Below are 21,632 nucleotides of genomic sequence, written 5' to 3' on the forward strand. Positions count from 1 at the left end.
TCATTCCTGACAAGCGAACTTTAAAACTCATACATCACATTTGTTTTCTTTTCGTCTTCTTCTTTTCTTCGTTTTTTTAATGCGCACACAGTTCTCCCAACAATAAAATAAAATAAAATAAAAAGGTGTATTATGTGTCTTACGTCGTTTTTTCTAATAAAGTTATCACTTTACGTTTTACTCTTTTTTATGTTAAATTGCCCTGATTATCTTGGCCTACACGCATAACATTAATACGGGAAAAGTCTGCATGCAGTGCTCACTAAAAAACTGTCCCTGTTCACAGTATGTACACACACAGACACACGGATACATACATACATATATATATATATATATATATATATATATATATATATATATATATTCTGTTGTTTTTGTCCTGCTGTAGTGACTGTACACAATAACGTCAGACGGACAGACGTACTAAAATGTTACTCCCATGCTCCTTCTAGGTCTATTATTCTCCTTTGAACCAGTAATTGAACCAGTACGGTCTCTAACTATTCGCATTATTTAAAGGGTAAGCAGCTTCCTTTGCAGAGACAGAATTCGATCCATTCCTCGTGTGTGTAAACAGTGTAGTCTCAAAAAAAGAAAAAACAACAACCAAGTTGAACGTGTGTTCAGCCGTTTCAATAGTGATTACTAAAGTGATGCTCACAGCAGTATGTGCTGCAACATCTCTTTATGGCTCCATAACTGCGCTAAAACGCACAAACAGCAGAAGAAGGATAAGCTGCATTTTATTTCACGAAATGAGTGTAAGGTGTAAAAATAAAGCAAAACAACTTGGATTTATATATAAAAAGAAAGCTAAATCTGAGTGTACTTGGTGTGTTTTATTGTCAGTGAATTGACGCCATTTTTAAACTGTAATTACTTATTTTAATGTGAGCTTTGTGAAACAGAAAGCACTACAGTTTACATTTTAAATAGTAGTAATATTATTAATAGTATCACAACAAATAGACAAAACAAATTTCCCACGTGTGGGACTAATAAAGGTTATCTTATCTTATCTTATCTTATCTTATCTTATCTTACAACAAGCAGGACACTGTGGGACAGTCTAAAAACGACAGGCTACTTCGCTGGTTATTTAACAATAACAATAGCAGGCTAATAATAATAAAACGACGAGGCTCAGAGACATGCCCTTTAAAGGAAAAAACCATCTGTGAAAGATCAGTGTCTCTGTTGTTATTTTCTCTGCATTTACACGGTGGGCTGGGTCTGCTTCTGCCTTCAGAAAGCCTTCCCTCTAACGATTAAATTTGGCTTCTCCTTTGTGCAAATGTGTGACATGTTGCTGAAATATGGGGCCTGGGAGCTGTCAGGAGATTTCAAAATCAGTATAAGGGTGCTGCAATAACCGATTAGAAAAATGGGGCTTTCAGGTTTTGGAACTATTAAAAGTAGAGCGCTCTTCTTCACACACGTTCATCAGGGCATAAGACGTTTATGATATAAATCAGTAAAAACATGGACAATGGTATGGACCTTGCCTTGTCTACGTGTTCCAGCTGTGAATAGGCTGCTTTAGCTGAGACTTAAAGGACAACATCGCCCTCTAGCGCTCCCGGTATTCTTTCCAGGGGCCCTGAAGCTCCAGTAAAGGTAAACAGATTGCTTTTAGATCTGCAACTTTCTGGATTCCTGTTTTAATCAACAAGTTCCACTGAAGGTGGTTTAAGAACAAAGAAAAACAAAGCGTGTTAGCTCCTGCCCGTAAAGTACAATTAAGACACGTGCTCTTCTTGACCATTTCAGTACACAGTCCCATCAGAAGATAAGACTGCACCACACAGCAGTCAAAGTTAAGTTTTTTTTCCCATCGGTGGGAAGTGCAATTGATGAATACACGTGACCATTAAGGTGGGGGGTGATTTCCTCTAAAACAATTCATCGACCAGACACCCCATGGAAAAGTGTCTACACTCTGTTTGTCAGCAACAGACGCAAACACCCAGGAAAAAGGGTTTTTCAAAGGAGAGCGTAATTACTGGCCAGGCCCATAAAGTAATTTAGGCCAGACGTCTAGCCATTTCTATAGCTTTATTGGACCGCGGTTCTTCCTGCTTTAAAGTAATTGTTCGTACAAGTTGGACCATAAATTGGAAATTCGCCGCAACACCTCTCCCAATAGCAAACATTTTATGACTTGGAGCACTACTTTTCAAAAAAACACTAAAATCTTCCGTTTTTTAAAGTTATTTTTAAAGATGTTTTAAATAATATTTAGTGGGGGGTTAATATAATTTTAATATGTGGGCTGCTAATAAGAACATCCAGCCATTACATATTTAATATTATGTTAAATAGTGCTGTTCTCTATTAGGTTACATGGCCTCGATAAACCGCATTTGGATAAGTAAGGCCTTAGGGGATATGCTTTGGTCTAATACAAATAAATTAAAGAGCAAGGTGCTTACGTCAACATGTCAAAAATACGAATAAAGGATAAAATCTTTATGCATTTATTTTTGATTTAGACTAAAGGGAGATTTTTCCTTTCCTAAACATGGCACCTTGTCATGAACTGTATGAAAGCTTAAAAAATAATTTAGGAGGTTTTAAAAACAAAGATTTTAAGCAAAATGTCGTTAAAACTGGGTAAATTCTGGCTTTACTAAAACTGCGTCCCGTGTGTGTAGTGACATAGACAGCAGTCGAAGTAGTTGCTCTGAATTCTTTTTATATTTATATATATATATATATACACACAACTCCAAATAACAGCAATACACATACATGTTTCCTGCTGCGTAAACATCCCACTTTGTTGCGTAAAACTTTCAGTTGGCTTGAAACATTGTTCGACAAATCCTCTGTGGGTCTCATCAAGGCAAATTTTTTGCACGTGTGATGCATATTTGGCCAAATAACCCCAGAACGCTGACACTTAATAAATGTTAAAAAAAAAAAAAATAATAATAATAATAAGATTAAAAAAAATAAAATGGCTAAGGAGGCTCCTATCAAAAATCATTATAATTGTTCACATGGCTTCCTTGGTACAAACGTCAGAATGTGTGAAACGGCACCAGCACCGGACTTATAGCTGCTCCTTGCCGTTCCTCTCTCTGTTCATCTTCTTCATTTTCATCCTCCTGTTCTGGAACCAGATCTTCACTTGTCTCTCCGTTAAACTGAGTATGCGAGCGACTTCATAGCGCCGGTCTCTTGTCAAATACATGTTGTAGAGGAACTCCTTCTCTAGCTCTAAAGTCTGATATTTTGTGTAGGGACATCGCTTCTTTCTCGTCGAGCGTGCGTGAATCCAATTTGCTGCAGGGTTACCTAAAGACACATAAAGTAAATACACATGTGATTAGTTGTTTGGTTTTTCCCCTTTTTATTGTAACCTTTAATAAACCATAGCCATTGTTTTTACTTAATGGGGCTCAGAGACTTGCGGTCGGTTTCATTGAAGCAAAAGAAAATGAGAACTGTTGCCTGTTATGTCCAAAGAGGACTATTTCGATTACATGATTTCCTGTTTGTACCGATTGCCCCCGTGCACCAACAGAGGGGAATAGATCTGTACTTAGGTATAAAGTCTCTTTAGATGCAGTCTTATCGAAATATTAAGTTGTGTATCTATTTCGGGTGTCCCGTGACATGAAAAACATTAGGATCCCTGCAATAACCCTTGTAGGGCGGGTTCTCCCCTTTCGGAGCAACAGTATAGACACTTTTATAGGTTAGTAAAACCTCCAGTTTTACACACCCGGCTCATACAGTTCTTAAAGTTGTAAATCAGCACCGGCTATTTCGTTTACTTACTTGGGTCAAGTTTTTGTTTTTCCTCTTTGGGTTCGCTGTGGCTCGAAAGCTCACTTCCACTGTGTTCTTTGGTTGTTTTTTCTGGACACTCCGATACTCCACACGTGAATTCGCCAGCAAGCGGCCGAGCCTCCGCTTCCAACGTGTCACAATCTGAAGATTTAGCTGGCAAGACCTCTGGCTTTGTCCCGTACGACCGACTGCTGGAGGGGAATCCGGCGAACGAAACGTGGTTCGAAATGGGGTCCATCCACGGTCGGACGCTAACGTATCTCCCGTCCGACGCAGGCAGATGGGACTGGTGGTGGTGGTGGTGCACATATGGATGATAAATCCCCTGAGGATGAACTGAGGACCAGGACGGCGAGAAAACAGCGGATTTCGGTGCAAAATTACACGAGGAAAAGTCTGCGTTGTCCCCAGCACCTGACGGCCTCGGGGTCATCGCGTGTGGAGCCTGAATAAAGCGAGCACCGTACACATCCTCCGGCTCCTGCCCCATTATAGCGTCCACATAGCAGTTACTGAGAGTGCCACTGGAAGACATTTTTGATGGCTTCCTACTCATATAATAAGGGTTGCACTGTTACGGGAAGCTTCCCTTTATGAACAATCATAGTATTTTTGCTGGCCCGCATCTACAGGGATTGGTTACATAGATCACGTGGTCATATTTACCAATACAGCGAGTAAATCAATCCTGCCCTTGCTCACCCCCCCCCCCCCCCCCTTTTTTTTCGTCAGGTTTAATTTAGCTTTTCATTTCTCAAATAATAAAAAGCCCATTCTGATGTGACTAGTGGGAGAAAACTAACGCTCAAATAAAATGCCCCTTTTTTAATGAAGATGTGAGGATGTTTCAACAAAACCTACAGTCTGTTGTTCTGTTTTTTAAAGGAGTAAGAAACATTTCCACCAAAAAGCACACACGGCGTCCAAAAACACGGATTCCTTCTGTCTTAATCCTTCAAGGGGGAAAAAGCTCTTCTAATATCGTCCTGTCCCGATACCCTCAATCCCAGTAAAATGGTTTATGGACTTACAGAGTCCTCGTAAAATAGATGTAATAACATGTTGTAAAATAAAAAAGACGCCATTTCAGCTCACAGTGCGGTGTATCCATTGTTAATATTTTGGCAAGGAAACGTATTTTCTGAGTTGGTTTAATTTTTTTAAGTTGAGGCGGAAACAGCAGCAGTCGTGAAATTATTATATTCATTGAAAGGAGAGTAATAATGTATCAATAAATGTTTTACGAGGTGCGTGTGATTATACATGCCGTCAATAAAAAAAAGACTTGGAGGAGTCCATGTGTGTATTGCTCTCTGAAAGGTGTAATTTAGCACTAATAGCCTGCACATCTTGCCATGTTTCTTCTTCTACTTTTTTACCTACTTTTTTCACTATGTCATTTTCTCGCACTGTGTAAGGCAGAATGTCTCGACCTTCAGTGAACACTTGGAGATAAGAACTAGGTCAATCAAATCTGAGGAGGGGATCAGAAATTGTGTTACGTTATCAGACGTTTGAAAAAGATTTGTGGCAAGCTAAGAAGGCCACACGAAGTTATTTTGTAGATGAAAATGAAGGCTGATTTCGCCACGAAGAAAGGGAGAGCCGAAAGTAATTTACTCCGTCCTCTAATCCTTATAGGCAGTGAGTTTAATTATAAACAGGCCTGCACGCAAAAGCTAAACCAACTTTATTCCATTACACAATCAGCCATCTTCGCATGATTTTGCTGAGCTTTTTCTTTTGCATCCAAATAGACTTTAAAGGAATTCTATCTTGTTATTCATACTAATTTTACTTAGATTTTATTTTTAAGTCGTTTTTAGCCAGAATTTGCCTTCCTCGAGTAGCCTACGCGTAAATGAGCGTGAGAATATATTTTCTGAATTTAAGAAGATTACTGTTTCGGCTCGTCTTCAGATGAAGTTGCGGCATAATTACAAACGTTTGGCGAAACTGGAAACACAAATGAGGGACGCGTTCACACTGTTTTGCCTGCTGTTTTGTGCAACAAGCTTGGAGGAAATTGTTCTTTTTCTTGCCTTTTCCTGCTCGGAATGGGACTGTTTTTTGAAGGAAAACAATGCTTGCGTCAGTGCAAATTAATTTCGGATACTCACAGTGCTGCTAAAACTGAGGCAGGCTATTTGCCGAGCAGAGACCGTGTAGCACGGACAAATCTAAAACAAGATCCTTTGACAATATATTTATTGCAAGATACATGCCACAAACATGCAATAAATTCACAGATTGACATTGTTTTGTTCTGTATTTTTTCCATCACTTTAAAGCCCATAGAAACATTTCACTATCGAGCACACGGCTTGCACTTACTCTTAAACAAATGTTGCACTAGACGACAATAAATGTGCTTTCATGACTGAAATAGAGTAACCTTTTCCACAGCTCGGCCGGATACCCATGTCTTTTTAGTAGAAGAGAAGCACCCTCCAATAATTTAAGACCACAAAGTGTTACCCTGTGATGAAACAAAACAAATACAGGACGCCACGCAAAATAATAATAATAATAATACAAATAAAAAAATACTAAGATTGGCAATACAGTCACAGTTTTGTTGATTTTGAGATAAATGTCCAATGCCAGCGAAGCATCAATATGTGAAGGACGAGGAGGAGGAAAGACAGCTAACACATGCAGCCTCACGAAAAGGTGAGATTTGAGGTCAGTTCACGGATGCGGTTTTCCCTGTTCATTTTCTTCAGCTTCATCCTGCGGTTCTGAAACCAGATCTTGACCTGCCTGTCGGTCAGGTTAACGCTCCTGCTGATCTCTAGGCGGCGCTCTCGGGTCAGGTACATATTGAAGAGAAACTCTTTCTCCAGCTCCAGGGTTTGGTGCTTTGTGTACGGGCACCTTTTCTTTCTCCCACTTTTTGCTGTCAGCCAGTTGTTTGTGAGAGTGTCACTCTTGCAGTCTGCAGGGATTCAAATCAGAGAGATCAGAGTTTTATTTTTTATTTATTTATTTATTATTCTTTTAGCGACGCACTGAGCGTCCTCTCGAACAAAAAGCTCATCAGTTGCTTTGGATTTCACCTCTGGGAAATAACGCACAACATTTCCCTGAATAAATAAAATGCATGGGTTGTTATTAGTCACTCACATGCCATCACTAATAAAACAAAAATGAAATGAAACCCCAAATGATCAACCCGCACACGAGGAATACGTGTGTATATGGCCTGATTTTTTTTCTGTAAATCCTGATTTAAATGGTGAATTAATATGAATCGTGTAAGATTTCATAAGGAATTTGACATATTTTACTAATTTTGCAAATTGTCAAAACTGGATTGGGATTAGGGTGAGATTTCTCCTCATCATTTTTCATCTTTTTCCAAAACTTAAAAGTTCACACATTTGCCAAACAGATGTTAGAATTAATCAGTGGAGCTTGATTTAACGCTTCAATTTATGAAAGCTGTGCAATATGCTCACATAAGACAAGATTATGCATAAAAAAAACTATGCATATACTTTAAATATCCAAAGAACAGGAGGACATAGGCTTCATGCTGCATGGTAAAACCATTCTCTGTTGCCTATCAGTGCAACCTGAGAAAGACTCTCATTAAACATTACGACTTTAGGGTTGTTTGTGTTTTATACTTGGTTTTATGATGCTGGAGCCTTCTCAGCACCGCGCCACGAGATAAAAGCTTTCATTACAGCCAACCCACCTTTCCCTTCCTTCTGTAGCAGCTCAGGACTGGACACAGGCGCTTCCACTGAGCAGTTTTTCTCCTCCGAGCCCGACTTGGGATCCGGGCTTTCTACGGGGACCGGCGTTCTTGCGGTTTCCGGGTTTTGCGAAGCGTCCTCAATTTTTTTATCCACCTCTGAGAAATTAGAAGATGCCGACGAGGGCTGCGGTTTCGGGGTGACCCGGCTGAGCTGCATCAGTGTCGCGTTTGGACTCGGTGCTTCATGGCAGTAGTTTTCCTGATGCTTCCCGTTCGCATAAGTTTGGCTCAGTCTGAAATAGCCGGGAACCGGGATCTCGGGACCATCGACCGGACACGATTCAGGAATAACGTTAGAATATGCGGGGACTTCTGAAGAGTTGACTTTTTGTACTCTCTTATCGGAGTACATGCAGCAATTACTCTCTTCCTTTATGCTCTGTGAAAATGTACAGTTTGACATCTGATTGGGAGGCTCTATTCTGCAGGGTCTGCTCGGATCAGTCCAGTTATCTATCTGAGGTATGTACGAGTGGACGTTCATGCCCATATTTTGGTGGTTGACCTCCCCTCTTTTGCCGAAAGACGGCAGGAGTCCACAGGTTTGCATTCCGTAAGTTCCCATTTCTGAGCCAGACGGCATGTACATGTTGCTGTTGGAGTAAAAGCTGTCCGTCCTGCAAGCACCAATTAAAGAGTCCACTAAAAATGTATTTGCCACAGGAGAGCTACTGGAGAAGGACATTTTTTGAATTTAAGTTCTTAGGAGGAGAGAGATGTCCTTTGTAAGCTGACATATCTAGGAAAAACAATCTGTAAGTCAGGATGCCTCCCAACCACATGACAAGCCCACCAATGAGATTTGAAAATGGCCTTGAGACGCAGCCTCCTCTCTGCACACACTCGCACTGCGGATGCAGACGTGGTCAACAGCGACACCTACAACACGGACTTGAAATTGGTTTTTGCAGAGAGTCGCGCACGTTTCCAATGGGCATCGCGGGACTTGGAGACTTATTCGCGAAATTGAAAGAAATGCGTCGAAAGGACCATTTGAATCCCAACAAAAACTGCTCGCCTTCAATCTAGTCTCAGATTTATAACGACAGACGCGCTGTGAAGTGTTTAAGTGTTTATCAGTGCACCAACTTGAAGAATATGCGTGTCTCTTTGTGTGGAAGACATTCTCGAGAGAGTGAGTGTGTGTGTGTGTGTGTGTGTGTGTGTGTGTGTGTGTGTGTGTGTGTGTAGGTGTGCGTGTGTGTAGGTGTATGGGGAGGGGGGTGGGGGTGCCTGCATGGCGCATAGGCGACAACTGCAGACTATTTGGAAAAAATTTAGCAGCTCTGCTGATTATAATGCTGATTATATTTTTATTTAACCTTTCACACTTCACCCGCTGTAATCATTAAGAGTGCTTTCCCTGCATATATGCAGCATATGTCTCGATTGTATTTGTATTAAATATGTAACAAAAGAATAAACTAAATATAAATGTAACGCTTTCTCCTTTCATCTATTTAAATTTTGGTCTTTTTTCATTATGATTTGACAATTTATGAAAGGCTTATTGTTGTTGATGTTTTTCAATTAAGGTGCACAGAATCTCTCTATTAAAGAGGAAACGATTTCCCCGTTTCCTGGAAGATATCAGCTTTTAAAATACCCAGAAGATCCATAAGATGATGTGAAAGGTGGACACATACCTTTAACAAATTGAACTTACAGACTGGTAAAAACGTGAAGGTCAACGTTATAGCTTTCGCAGTCGTTATTACACACTTCACACTTAATCCATGAAGCTATTTCTCCAGGATTATCATATCTGTGCTTTCGTTTAACGTATTTGACGCTCAGAAGCAGAGTTCGAAATGACTTGCTTGACCGTGGCTGTGCTCACAGTCACAGCATTCTCTAAATACCTCAGTGTTTTCGCTCGTAAGGAAGGCAAACGTGTACTGCCTGTTAAACTAGAGAGGAAAAAAAACACTGTCCACGAAATTATTCATGATCACAAATCAGAGGTCATGCCAGTAATTGCCACTGACTCTAACGGCCTTTACAAAAAAGTGTAACACTGGGAATCCTTATGTGTTTGATAGTAATGGCACAAGCTTGAAATAATTATACAGTGTGTAAGAGAAGATGTGTAACGTCCGTTTGGCTCTCTTTAAGGCTCTTCGATATTTATAGTTGGCTGTAAACAAACACGTGTGCTATGCAAACGGGATTGTCAAAAAAGAAAAACCTAGAATACCATATGCAGCAGTTATAGCTATTTAAATAAAGCTTTACAACAGTTAAATGAGGCAAATGATAATGGATATATATTTTTTCTCTTTTTTAATTATCATGTTTCCAATAATGTTGCAAAGATAACATTTTAACATACAATAAAAAAAAACTCATTTGGAAGCCAGTATGTTCTTCAGGCAAAATCAACAATTTATACATCACATTGATCCAAAATATATTTTTAAGTCAAATGGTCCGAAGGATACGTACACTCGTTGACATCATTGCTGTCATTATTAGTCTTGTGAACAGTGGAAATATTAACAGTGATAATTTAAAGAAAATAACAAGAGATTCACTTGTATTTAAAACATTGGAGTAGAGCGCGTAAATTTAAAAAACGAAGAAAAAATCTAAAAACAAGAAAAAAAAAATACTGGCTGATTTTAGTTACAAGCAAAACAAGAAAGCTTAAAAACTGCGACAATACTCGGTCTTTATTCGGAGTACCTGTACCTTTTTTCAAAGTAAATAGCTAGACTCAAATAGACGAGAATTTGACAATGAAAATAAAAGAAACAAACGTTACATATATATGTTACATATACATATATATATTTGAACAGAAATACATATATAGCAAATGTGGGTCAATATTCACTGCTCCTTTTAGCATAAACATGAGATATTACTGGGCTTCAGGCCCATGCGGCCCTCAGGTAAAGGTCTAAGCCTTTATGATGCGGATCACAAACAAAGAAACAGAACAGAATTAAATTCCTGGTGTCATTTCCATACGCATGACAATTATTTGAAATTGTGTTTGCTGTTTTCATGAAACTCATGAGGAATTTCATCCCTTCAGAGAAGCATTTAGCAAAATGTAATGCGCTCTCTGATTAACAGTGTTCTTATTTTCTTTAAGGAAACTCAAGGCTCTCGTTTTGTCGGTGTTTTTTTTATCAGTTCATTAAAAAAGAGGATTAAATACTTTGAGGGGAATGAGTCTTTAAATAAAAAAAACAGCAACATGCAAACCATGCTGAATTTAGTGGACTGGAAGAAGTAATAATTAAAATAGAAATGTAAACAAACAGCTTGCTGAACTGATTATTCCCTCACTGACAGGCTTTCATGTGGGGTTGATGCTAAATTGACTGCATGGCTGTAAAAACTGAGAGTGCCCTCTTGTGGCTACATTGAGAATTGAAGTGAAACGCCCCTCACAGTTGGTAATGCAATTGCACTGCAGGACAAGCTGAGCACCCTTCTAAATGCTTAATGAAACCTCAGTTTTCTAATATCCTTTTGGGGAGGAAAACGGTAAATGTAACCCAGGTGGTACTAAATTAGCAAAAATCAATCTATAGAGGTTTTCTTTTTCTGACACTAAAAAAATGGGAGTAATTTTTGTTGCATAAATGAGCGATCGCCTATCTTTTAACAAATGAATTATCAATAAAGCGGCTGTTTTGTCCGAAATTGGTGCATTTATTTAGTTCGTCCCCCCTACTGGTTACAAAAAAAGGGAAAGAAGGATATACAGCACCTTATATTTTTATGGAATTAAAATTTTTTTCACTTTTTGCAGAGGCAGCTTGATGGTTCGTGTATGGTGAAGCTACACAAAGATGGAATCGCCTTACCTACACAAGGAAGATCGTACAAATTTCGTGCTATAAGCTCACTTTGCGTTTCTTTCTTCTTCGCAGATTCAGAGCCATCAAAGAAACATATATCCAATTTATAATACTGCAAAAGGAGAGAAACATGAAAAAGAAATACTTATCCTTCTAGAAGACCGGCCTGGTTACAATATTTTCCATTGTCTTCCATTTCTTTAGTTGCAAGTGCCCCAATATGCCAGCATGAGCTAAATATGGAAACGATGCGCAGAAATTCTCAAAGCATTTCTAGCCTGGAGTTAAAGTACTTTAAGACAGGAAGGAGAATCAGTCCTCATGTGGTCTGGGGGTTGGGACACCAAAGTCCAATAGCCCCCTATTTAGACATTTACAGCTACTTTTATTATAGTGTCTAGACGGTTCAAGGTTTAGTAAACAATCAAGTGTTTCAAAGCAAAGGAAATAACGGGACATTACAGTACTGCAAGCGCCTAAATTATTCCGAAATCTTTCCTGATGTAAAGTTTTTTTTAGTTTAGTTTAGTTTTTTGTAAAACTTCCTTGTGATCGGTTTCGTGACAGCATATTTATTTTCGTACTTTTATTCACACCACAATTTGCATTGCATGCGCCTTACAAATATACATTCAGAGAAGAAAGAAGCCTACATATATTTAATATAAATTATTTCGAAGCACAGCTCGCAATTTGCGGAAATTTCTGCTACCGATAACGCAAAAATATGAGAATACAAATAAACGCAAGAGTTGGTGCAAAAATTCGAATGATACAAAATATTGGCAAATTAATTTTTTAAAGCCAGATTTTTGTGAAATCAACTGTTAATCACAGCTGACCATGAAGCCACTTGGAAAAGTGTTTGCGATTTTTCCTCCGTGTGTGAGTGTGTCTGTGTGTGACATGCCAGGTATCAGAACAAAGGATTCCCAGTGAAATACTGTAGACGGTCGCGGTTTAGCTTTTTCTCTTTCATTCTTCTGTTCTGAAACCAAATCTTCACTTGCCGATCTGTCAGGTTTAACATCCTGGACAGCTGGAGTCGCTTCTCTTTGTTAATGTACACATTGAAGAAAAACTCTCGTTCAAGTTCTCGGATTTGGTATTTGGTGTAGGGACACCTCTTCTTCCTGGACTTGGTTGATGAACCTGTGGAAGACAAAAAAAAAAGTTTTCCCAGATTTTACATCAAATGCCAAAATTCCCAAATGTGAAATATAGCAAAGAGAGCAGATTAATAGATTTACTTCTTTATTTCCGAAAAAAAACTTCCTCATCCACACACACACACACACACACACACACACACACACACACACACACACACACACACACACACACACACACACATGAGCGTAGACTGAAATAACCAACACAGGTATTCCCGTGAAAATTAGTCAATATTGCGCAAATGATCATCTACATGTTGGTGTTTGGTTACTTTCCACTACATCCCAGTCTGCATTTCCTCACTGTATTTCTATATCTGCACAGCACTAAAATATAAAATATAGAGTCACAAAAAAATTCCTCTAATGTCCTATCAAAACAAATCAAACCTGGCAACAAGGTATTATTATTGGACACAGGGAGGCCTTTAAGTATGGTTACTTAACGGTCTCCCATTGTAAATACCTTTACAACCGTAAAGTAAATCTTATTGGGATATAAAAGCTTTTGCATGCTTATAAAGAAGCATATAACCCTGCACGGTCACGGCGGTGGAAATGGCGCAGTCCAGACCCTCAAAAGTCTGGACTGTTCATCTTATGTCTAACACACATAGGAGTATATCCTTACTGACTTACTTTGCTGGTTGATCTTGTCGCTGCAGTTGGAGGACGAGTCCTCGTCGACGTTCCCGGTTTGATCAGCTTTGTGTTGTTCTACTTTGGTCACAGCCTGATTGTTATTCGCAGCATCACCCGGAACGTTATAGTCTGTCTTTTGTTTGGGGAGCTCCGCGTTAGGCTTGTCCGAGTTAGGAGTGTCAAGAAACTGGTCGAAGCCCTGGGGAAGAACCCCATTTCGACCCACGCTGGTAAAGAAATTGCAAGGCGAGCCTGTCCCTCCGTGGTGGCCATACAAGGACTCGTTTTTGAATATCACATCCGCCCTGCTGCTGGAGGACTGGATTAAGTCCCGGTGCATTATCTCGTCCGTTGAGTAGTAAGACGTGTAATTGCCCCTGTAGTGCCATTTGGGATGGTCCAGTCCGTAATCCCTGAAAGCGACTTCTCGAACAGGTTGGACTTGAGCTATGTTGGAAGAATAGGGGAAATTAATCTGACACGAAGTCGTCTGGGGTAGAAAGGAGGAGACTGATGTAAAATCGGGCGACGAAACGTAATAAGTGCAGCTCGGTAAAAACATATTTGACGCACAGCTGCGATCATCATATTCCGTCATATCTCCTCTTCAGTTTTCCTCTCTGCAACAGAGGAAAGAATTGGCAGCTTTGCTGTGTTAAACTTTGTCCATCTATAGCACCACAGGCGTGTGGAAAGACCCCGCCAGGGAGAAAAAATCGGAAACGTAGGCAGACCTGCAATACATCTTGATCGATTCTTGAGGTAATTGTGTCATGTGATCCAGCTAAGAAATTACCATACATCAATATCAGTCATTAAAAACTGTCCGGAAAAACTCATGTGAGCGCATGCAAGAGACTCCATTGGCTCTCTGGCTGCAGAGGCAATTCCTCTCCAGCCTTCTTGCCCTATAGCTCACGAAAAAAAAAAAAGAAGAAATGTGTGAACCATCGCTGGAATATTTAATTAAAAGCTTTGCTGCAACATCATCCTCATCTTGTAATGATGTGTAATGACGGTCATACGCAGTGATGGTGTCAGTAAATTTTGGCTTTATATGTTTGTGGCAACAGTTAGCGGAAATATTAACGTTAACCTCAATGCAAAGCTTAAATGGCATGGCAACAAGGCTACCGTACCTACTCGCGCTGAAAAAAAGAAGAAGAAGAAGAAGCAGCCTGTGGAATATGTGATTCACCAAGTCAGATTTTATGCAAATACATTTAAGGCTCATTGCGCATAATCACTGTGCACCATGGTGGTTTGAGTAGAGTTAAATACATACAGAAACGCCAGAAGGAAATCGTTTGAATTCAGTTTCACTGACAAGCTTCTTGGCCTTCACCATGGTGACAAAAAGCTGAGGCTTCACAAAGAAATAAAAGACCACGACAAGACTGGGCTGCAATAGATTATTGTATATATTACACCCCAGTTACATTGCAGAGTCCATTTTTAAAACTCGTTGTTTAGAAATATCTGCCCATTAAATGGTCCTGTTGATTAAAACAAAAAACAAAAAAAAAATCCCCAATTTTAAGTACAGATGGATGCACTTGAAAACAGACAAGTAAACAACCCCATGGAATGTTACTGCAAACACAGAAATGTTGATTTTTGGTTTCCACAGAAACATAAATCAAGCGCAAGCACAAATCGGTAAGCACATCCAGCATTGCCAAGTCCAAAACAACTGACTTTGACCGTCTGTGGTGTAGCTGATGTCCACCAAGCCTTTTTCACCAACAAGCCTCTGCAGCCAAATCATTTTACTGCCCCTGGGCAGCCATGCTTGCAGTGTTTTCCTCCTTCTTGGTGGAGAAAACTAACTTATACCACTGATGAACGGATCTCTCATATAAATGAAATTTCCTCCAATAATTTTTTTTGTCTATGTAAGTATTAATAACTTTATTGTTTCATCTCTTTCTGTATTTTTAACTTATTACCTGGCGATTTTTATTTTATTTTATATGACTCCACTTAATGTAGTTTTTTTTATTGTAGTTGTGATACTGCAGTTGTGAAACTGCATCAGGCGCTGGGCTAGTTTTATATATATATATATATATATATATATATATATATATATATATATATATATATATATATATATGCAGGAAAATATGCAGGAAAAGTGTAGTTCATATTTCTCTGTGGGCTTATATTGTTTTTAAAGGTTAATCGATTGTCGGGCTTCAAACATAATGTGGTGTTCGCTTAAAGACAGCTTTAATATTATCTGGGGCTAAAGTCGAGCTCGTTGGTCCTGTTCTGTATCCAATCTAACTACATTTCATAATAATCCCTTTTTAGCCAGAAGATATTTTCCAAAATTAGGCCAAAATGTTCCAAAGTAAACTACTTCCATCTATATTCCACAGCGTTAGGAGGTCAAAACATCTGTATCTATGTAACTATCACATGAATAAATAACTTAATTATTTAATTAATTTAAATAATTGCAGTGAAAAGTTGATAGCGGTATGAGACTAATGGCTTACTTTAAGTTAAGACGAGTTGTTGCTATAATTTGGTGTTTTGTGTGCTTTAGGTTGTCTTTTTTGGCCGTCTTCTATTACATGGAAAGGTTGCAATGTGTAAGACTGTATTAAGCTTAAAATTTCAGATATCAAATCAGGCTGCAGACGAGATGCTTTAAAGTTCCAAGCATTTACAAAAAGGTTAAACGTCGTGTTGTCCAGCTTGTTTAATTAAGGCGTGTGACATTAAGCAAAACATTAAAAGGTTCCACTTGAAACACAATTGCTGAAATAGACACACGAAAGCTAACTTCCATAAGACTTTTTTTCTGATATTGTGAGAAATAGAAACCCAGTCTACTAACTTGACCTTAACTTTGTTTTTGGCACCCCAACTATCTAAAGGAAGCCTTAGCTATGTGACGCAGCCAGGCAGTAAACCAATAAAGCAGCAAACAATGTCTGAGACGCACAGAAAACCCACTGCAGGCGTCTGAAATACTCTGTGGAAGGAGAACTGGCTGTTAAGCTTCTAACCACCACACAACAGGCCCGCAAAACAGTGAGGGCAAAAAGAATGAATTGCAGTGGTTTGAAAGTATGCCAAAGTCCCAGAAACTCTGTAAGGAGAGGGGAAAAATCTTTATGTTTCATTACAAATTACTATAGCTCTAAAATGTTATTCAGACTTCCTTGAACTTATGACTGCAGTTTAACAGAAACATAATAGTTGCAGTGATGCGGTGATGATGACGTGATAATGATGTAACGAGGGGAACCATTTATAGATTCACTCTCCCGTAATGTCGCGTGTGCTGCTCTGCTGATGGCTGGTCGTTCCTGCAGAGTCGCGGTCTCTCTTCGTTTAAAATTACCCTGACCACTTGTGACCTGCAGGTCCGCCGTGGAAACACCAGCGAAGAGTTTTGGTAATGAAAACAGTGACAGAGCTAGATTTGGCCATATCACATGCACCACTAATGAGCACGGATGGACTTGTCTGGTGCAGAAAGTTCACTTGATGTCGCTGAGATATTGATTTACATCCATTTCATTTAGTTACAGCCGCAATAACCTCCAACTGGCATGCAGAGATTTTCTTGTGGGTGAGAAATGCTGCTGGGTTATCCACTGTGCAGAGGAATTAGGCATATAAAATGCCAAAGCCAAATGCAGAATGGAGGGGTTTCAATTTAAAGTGAGTGCTGGAGAGCAGAGAGATAATAGCCTGTTAAAGGTGCAGATATAAAAGAAAAATATTCCTCCATGCTACAGACATTTTATAGAGATACAATTTATTTCTAGAGAAAGATTACGCTCGCATAAGGCAGCCCTCTCATGGTTCTTTTACATCTGCAGGCTTTGAGATTTCCTAAACAAACGACGCTGACTTTAGTTTTAAAATCTATGTGACGCAGCGTGGAAGAGGTGCAGATCAGTGCTCGGTTATACGCTAAATATCAGCTCTGGAGCGAAGCTATATGAATAACGGTGAACGGCACAAGCGTGAAGTCTTTAGTTACATTTTCTTTCCAATATCATTCCTAATAAATATGAAATATCTATCATGATGCAAAATAACTTGGTCACGATTCTTTTTTAAAGGATCTTTATTTACAAATGCATTCATCTCCAGGTGCATCCACAGTACAAAACCAATTTACCTTGATTTAAAAAAAAAAAAAAAAACTTGTATAACTTCATATTATACTTACCAACACCATGCATTCTGAAATTGCTATTAAATAAGTCAAATCCAGTTTGGAATAAACTATAACTGCGTATTTATTTTCAAAAAATGTAAATCTTCCGCTTTAGAATGACTTTGATGCGACCTTGAGATCACACATATGTGCGTTTTTTGTGACAATACAGAGGTCTAGCAACAACAACAAAAAAAGATAAACATTTAATTTACAACAGATATTATGCGTTTTGACACCATCAGACTGTTTCACATCCACAAACCTTTTTTCTTTTCTTTTTCTTTTTTTGCGGGCTTCAAACACTTCCTAGCGCCAAATACGCTGCGAAAAGTAGTTTCGCATTACTTCTTTAAACAGATTTACACAAAAAAAAGGTGGATAATTCAGACATTTGATTAAATAACATCAATTAGGGGATGGGCATGCAATCATGAGATATATTTTGCAGTGCTGACTATTGCTAATGTTTTACACATCGTAAACGTGAACTTGACTGTTGCCTTCTACAATAAGGCTGCACTACATGCAAAGGCCGTCATACAAAAGACACAAAAACAAATGGTTCCACATTTCCGTTTAAGCTGGTCTCATATTTGCGCTGGATGAGAAACAAGTGGGCTTATAGACTGATTATCATCCGCCGGCTAAGACCAGTTTGGAAGCTGTGGCCTACGGCGCATTTGGAGAATCTTAAAGCCAAAAGTGACCCAGCATGCGTAAAAATCTACTCAGTCTCAGTCACCAATGCAAATTTATTTTTTGCATTTGTTAGGCTATACTACAAATATGCTGGAACTTTTTGATGAAGGTATAATATATAACGTAACAGAAGCTGCGCATTTAAATTAAACTAAAACAAATGTATTTCCATGACCTTCACCAAAGTGCTTTAGTCGCCCAGACCTAACGACAGACACGACTGTAGACACGAAACCCGGCCCACCAATTCCGTCCACCCACCTTTCCCACCTGTGCAGCTGATAAATGTTGAGATTCATTCATTCGAGAAAAGAAAAAAAAGAACATAGGAAATTATTCCAGTCAGTGACTCCTCCAACACAACTGGAGGAATCAATTTAGCAACATGGAGTGCGGACGCAGAACGTTACATTATTGATGCGATGCTCAGGATCAAGGCCAAAGGTCATCAGTATGCAGAGAAAGCTTGCTCGCGCATCATCAGTCGTTTCTTCTTCATCCTCCGATTCTGAAACCAGATTTTCACCTGCTGGTCGCTAAGGTCAAGTCTGTCTGACAGCTCCTTGCGTTTCTGTCTGTTAATGAACTCGTTCATCATAAATTCATTCTCAAGTTCAGCTAGCTGCAGCTTCGAGTAGGGCTTTCTCTTTTTTCTTGTTTTCACTTGCGACGAGCACCACGGGGCACCTGAAGAGAGTAGAGGCGCAAACAAGATTTAAACTTTAACAGCACCTCCAGCCACAGTTAAATAAGGCGAAGGAAAATAAGTGGTCCCAAATGCGCTGCTTATAGCGTGGCTAACGTCTTACATATTTTATTAAGATCATAAGAAAAAGGAACCACATCTGCTGCGCTTATGGAAAAAAGACCTGACATTAGAATGACTCACACATGCAAAGGACTCTACAAGGTTATTATGGGACATTTTAAATAGTATACATGGACCAAAAAAATAAATAAAATCATAGCCACATGTATGCATTCCTGTTGTAATAACCTTATAGGAGATTAGTTATAGCCACAGAACCACACAGTGGCCACACAGAAGCATAGATCATGCCCATATTGTTGCAAATGTGTGGTTTTATAGTAAAATAGCTAGCACTGCTGATAAAATAAGGAATCTGGCCTGAAGAATTATGTAACTACTTAACCTTGAGCAAAAGTCGTCCTGGAGCATGGGTTACTGGATAACGTGTGAATGGGATTCTCCTCCTGTTTGGGGCCGTTCACGTTCAGTGGACCTGCTGTATCCGGATCAAGCTGTGCCGCAGAACCGTGAGACCGGTTGTCCAGAGCTGAGTAACGGACCCCGTGATCCCCGGCGTAAACTTCATCTTGACTGCCAGACTCCTCTGTCTTTTGGCTTGTGTCCTGAAAGCATCGAGGAGACTCCTCCAAATGCGTCTTGACGTGGCCGCTCGAGGAGTTTGTGTTTAAAGACACTGAATTGGACAAAAACGGCGGACAGTAGCCTCCGAAGGCTCGGCTCTGTGGTGGTGCCGCTGGCCCAGACGCGCACGAACTTGAGGAAGTCCACGGGAGCGTGCACACCTCCCTCCTATTGTAAGGGAGCTGATGCAGCCCGGGTATATGGGCTCCATTACCGCGCAAGTTGGAGAAATACAACGACTCAGGGGGAGCAAAATTTAACAGAGAACCAACATAGCCGGGATTTAAAGGATTCCGCTCACACATTTCCATGGAGCTTTCCTCAAACGCTTCTTGCAAGCGTTTTAGCAACTCCTGAAGAATAAAGGGAAGGTAATTGTTGATTTGTTAATACAGTGTCACGTGATATGTAAACTATGTTGTTCCGCCCCCACCCTTGCTTCCAATACAGCAAAGCAAAATACTCCTTGAGGAAATGTTTTGGTATTGGGCGGGTGGGCAATGAAATGGTTCCAACCAACCATTTAATCTTTGCAATTACTCGGAAAAAAAAAACTTAGAAATATGATTTTAGACGATGATTTCAGTGCCACGAGCGGCTGCTGAACAGAACATGAGCACTTGGGATGCCACCGTGAAGCACATATCAAGGATAACAAGTTGATTGTGTGGGCTGACTCATGCAGTAGCATGTGCGCATGGAAGCACTGAAATGCTAGATAGATAGATAGATAGATAGATAGATAGATAGATAGATAGATAGATAGATAGATAGATAGATAGATAGATAGATAGATAGATAGATAGATAGATAGATAGATAGATAGATAGATAGATAGATAGATAGATAGATAGATAGATAGATAGATAGATAACTTTGCGCATAACTTTGCGTTTTGCCTTTCATGTGACACAATGAAAGGCCCAGTAACCCTGACCATAATTCTAACTACCTTTTCACTGAAATTGCACGCAAAAACCTTAAATTGTGCAGACAAGAAGTACGAATTCGTCCTGCCTGGCGTGCTGTATTTATACACAATGCCACTATATCAGGATAAACGGACATAAAGGGGCACATACCTTTAGTGCACGCAGGGCATTGTATTTGATATTTGATTGTAGCCCTGGTTTCCTCGTAATGCCTGCAAAATACCCTTTATTTGCGCTGGTAAAGAGCCAAGGTCTAAGCACAGAAATAAAGTTACGCATGATTGAAAATTCCCACTGACTTTTAGAGAAGTATTTTTGTCTATTATTTTTATTATTTGTATTTATCTGTCTATCTATCTATTTATTTATTTGACAAAACTTGCTCAAGAAACTTGAGGTAGGTAGATCTGAACACACCAGTTAAAGATCACCATAAAGTCACATATGAAATTCACTATAGAATATTGGTGCCTTCATCTCTGTGTAAAATTATGCTACGCTGTAACCCAACTGTGCCAAAATAACACTGAGATTCTTGTAAAATGTTAGTACCTTTACATAAAATGGAAAATACTTCCGTCTGCTATCATTTTGTAGCACATTTGTTCTGGTAATATCAAGTGCTTGGCTAAATTTAGAACAACCTCGGTTTTGTTTGTAGTTTTCCGTATTTATTTATGATCGTACTGTTGGGATATGTGGGAATGTACTGTTGTGGGATACTTCAGCTACACGGTGTAATTGTGCGTTATACCAGCTTTCCTAATACACCCATAATATCTCCATACCATATTATTTTCGAAAGGACGCCTGTAATTCATGGGGAGTATATTGCACTATTTTCTTTGGTATTACTGCATGTTTTATATAAATTATTTGTTTATTTTTTTTCTTGGATACAGTATTCCCCTGTGACGTGAAATTGATTTTTTTTTTTAAATGACACTGACGACAGGGAGGATTTTGTGGTTATGAATAAATAAACAAAACATCCCTAAAATGTAAAATAAACATTTAATCATGCTGAACCTGTCGCTGTGATCTTTTTTATTTTCTTTTGTTTCAGGTTTTTTGGATATGTCTGGAAATGTTTAGCATTAAAGCCAAAGCTTCTGAATGTGTTTAATTTGATACAAGATAAAAGACAAAAGCTTTAATAAACCTGTAGTGTTTTGATTATGTGAGATGTTTCGGCTTTAATCCAATAGGTGGCAGCATAACAT

At 39.2% G+C, this 21,632-nt stretch overlaps 4 protein-coding genes across 5 annotated transcripts; all 4 read right to left on the reverse strand.

Moving 5' to 3' along the window:
- Nucleotides 1-3,058: 3,058 nt before the first annotated feature.
- hoxd9a (homeobox D9a) lies at nucleotides 3,059-4,357 on the reverse strand. Its single transcript, XM_085374153.1, has 2 exons — nucleotides 3,790-4,357; nucleotides 3,059-3,303 (listed from the first exon to the last, which is right to left on the reverse strand). The coding sequence occupies exons 1-2, from the start codon at nucleotides 4,355-4,357 to the stop codon at nucleotides 3,059-3,061; spliced, it is 813 nt and encodes a 270-aa protein (XP_085230279.1).
- Nucleotides 4,358-6,464: 2,107 nt separating this feature from the next.
- Nucleotides 6,465-8,252, reverse strand: hoxd10a (homeobox D10a). Of its 2 annotated transcripts, none has more exons than XM_085374209.1 (2): nucleotides 7,505-8,252; nucleotides 6,465-6,739 (listed from the first exon to the last, which is right to left on the reverse strand). In XM_085374209.1, exons 1-2 carry the CDS (start codon nucleotides 8,250-8,252, stop codon nucleotides 6,465-6,467), a joined length of 1,023 nt encoding a protein of 340 aa, XP_085230335.1. The 2 variants fall into 2 exon arrangements, with proteins under 2 accessions (XP_085230335.1, XP_085230334.1); XM_085374208.1 differs by having other exon boundaries at nucleotides 6,465-6,731; nucleotides 7,494-8,252.
- A 4,046-nt stretch (nucleotides 8,253-12,298) lies between these two features.
- On the reverse strand, nucleotides 12,299-13,885 carry hoxd11a (homeobox D11a). Its single transcript, XM_085374150.1, has 2 exons — nucleotides 13,194-13,885; nucleotides 12,299-12,534 (listed from the first exon to the last, which is right to left on the reverse strand). Exons 1-2 carry the CDS (start codon nucleotides 13,792-13,794, stop codon nucleotides 12,299-12,301), a joined length of 837 nt encoding a protein of 278 aa, XP_085230276.1. The 5' UTR covers nucleotides 13,795-13,885.
- A 4,647-nt stretch (nucleotides 13,886-18,532) lies between these two features.
- On the reverse strand, nucleotides 18,533-19,788 carry hoxd12a (homeobox D12a). Its single transcript, XM_085374470.1, has 2 exons — nucleotides 19,239-19,788; nucleotides 18,533-18,771 (listed from the first exon to the last, which is right to left on the reverse strand). Exons 1-2 carry the CDS (start codon nucleotides 19,786-19,788, stop codon nucleotides 18,533-18,535), a joined length of 789 nt encoding a protein of 262 aa, XP_085230596.1.
- Nucleotides 19,789-21,632: the final 1,844 nt, after the last annotated feature.

Source organism: Diplotaxodon limnothrissa, linkage group LG16, assembly GCF_057381915.1.
Source record: "Diplotaxodon limnothrissa isolate DT_005_m linkage group LG16, D_limnothrissa_male_GT1.1, whole genome shotgun sequence".
Taxonomy (NCBI): domain Eukaryota; kingdom Metazoa; phylum Chordata; class Actinopteri; order Cichliformes; family Cichlidae; genus Diplotaxodon; species Diplotaxodon limnothrissa.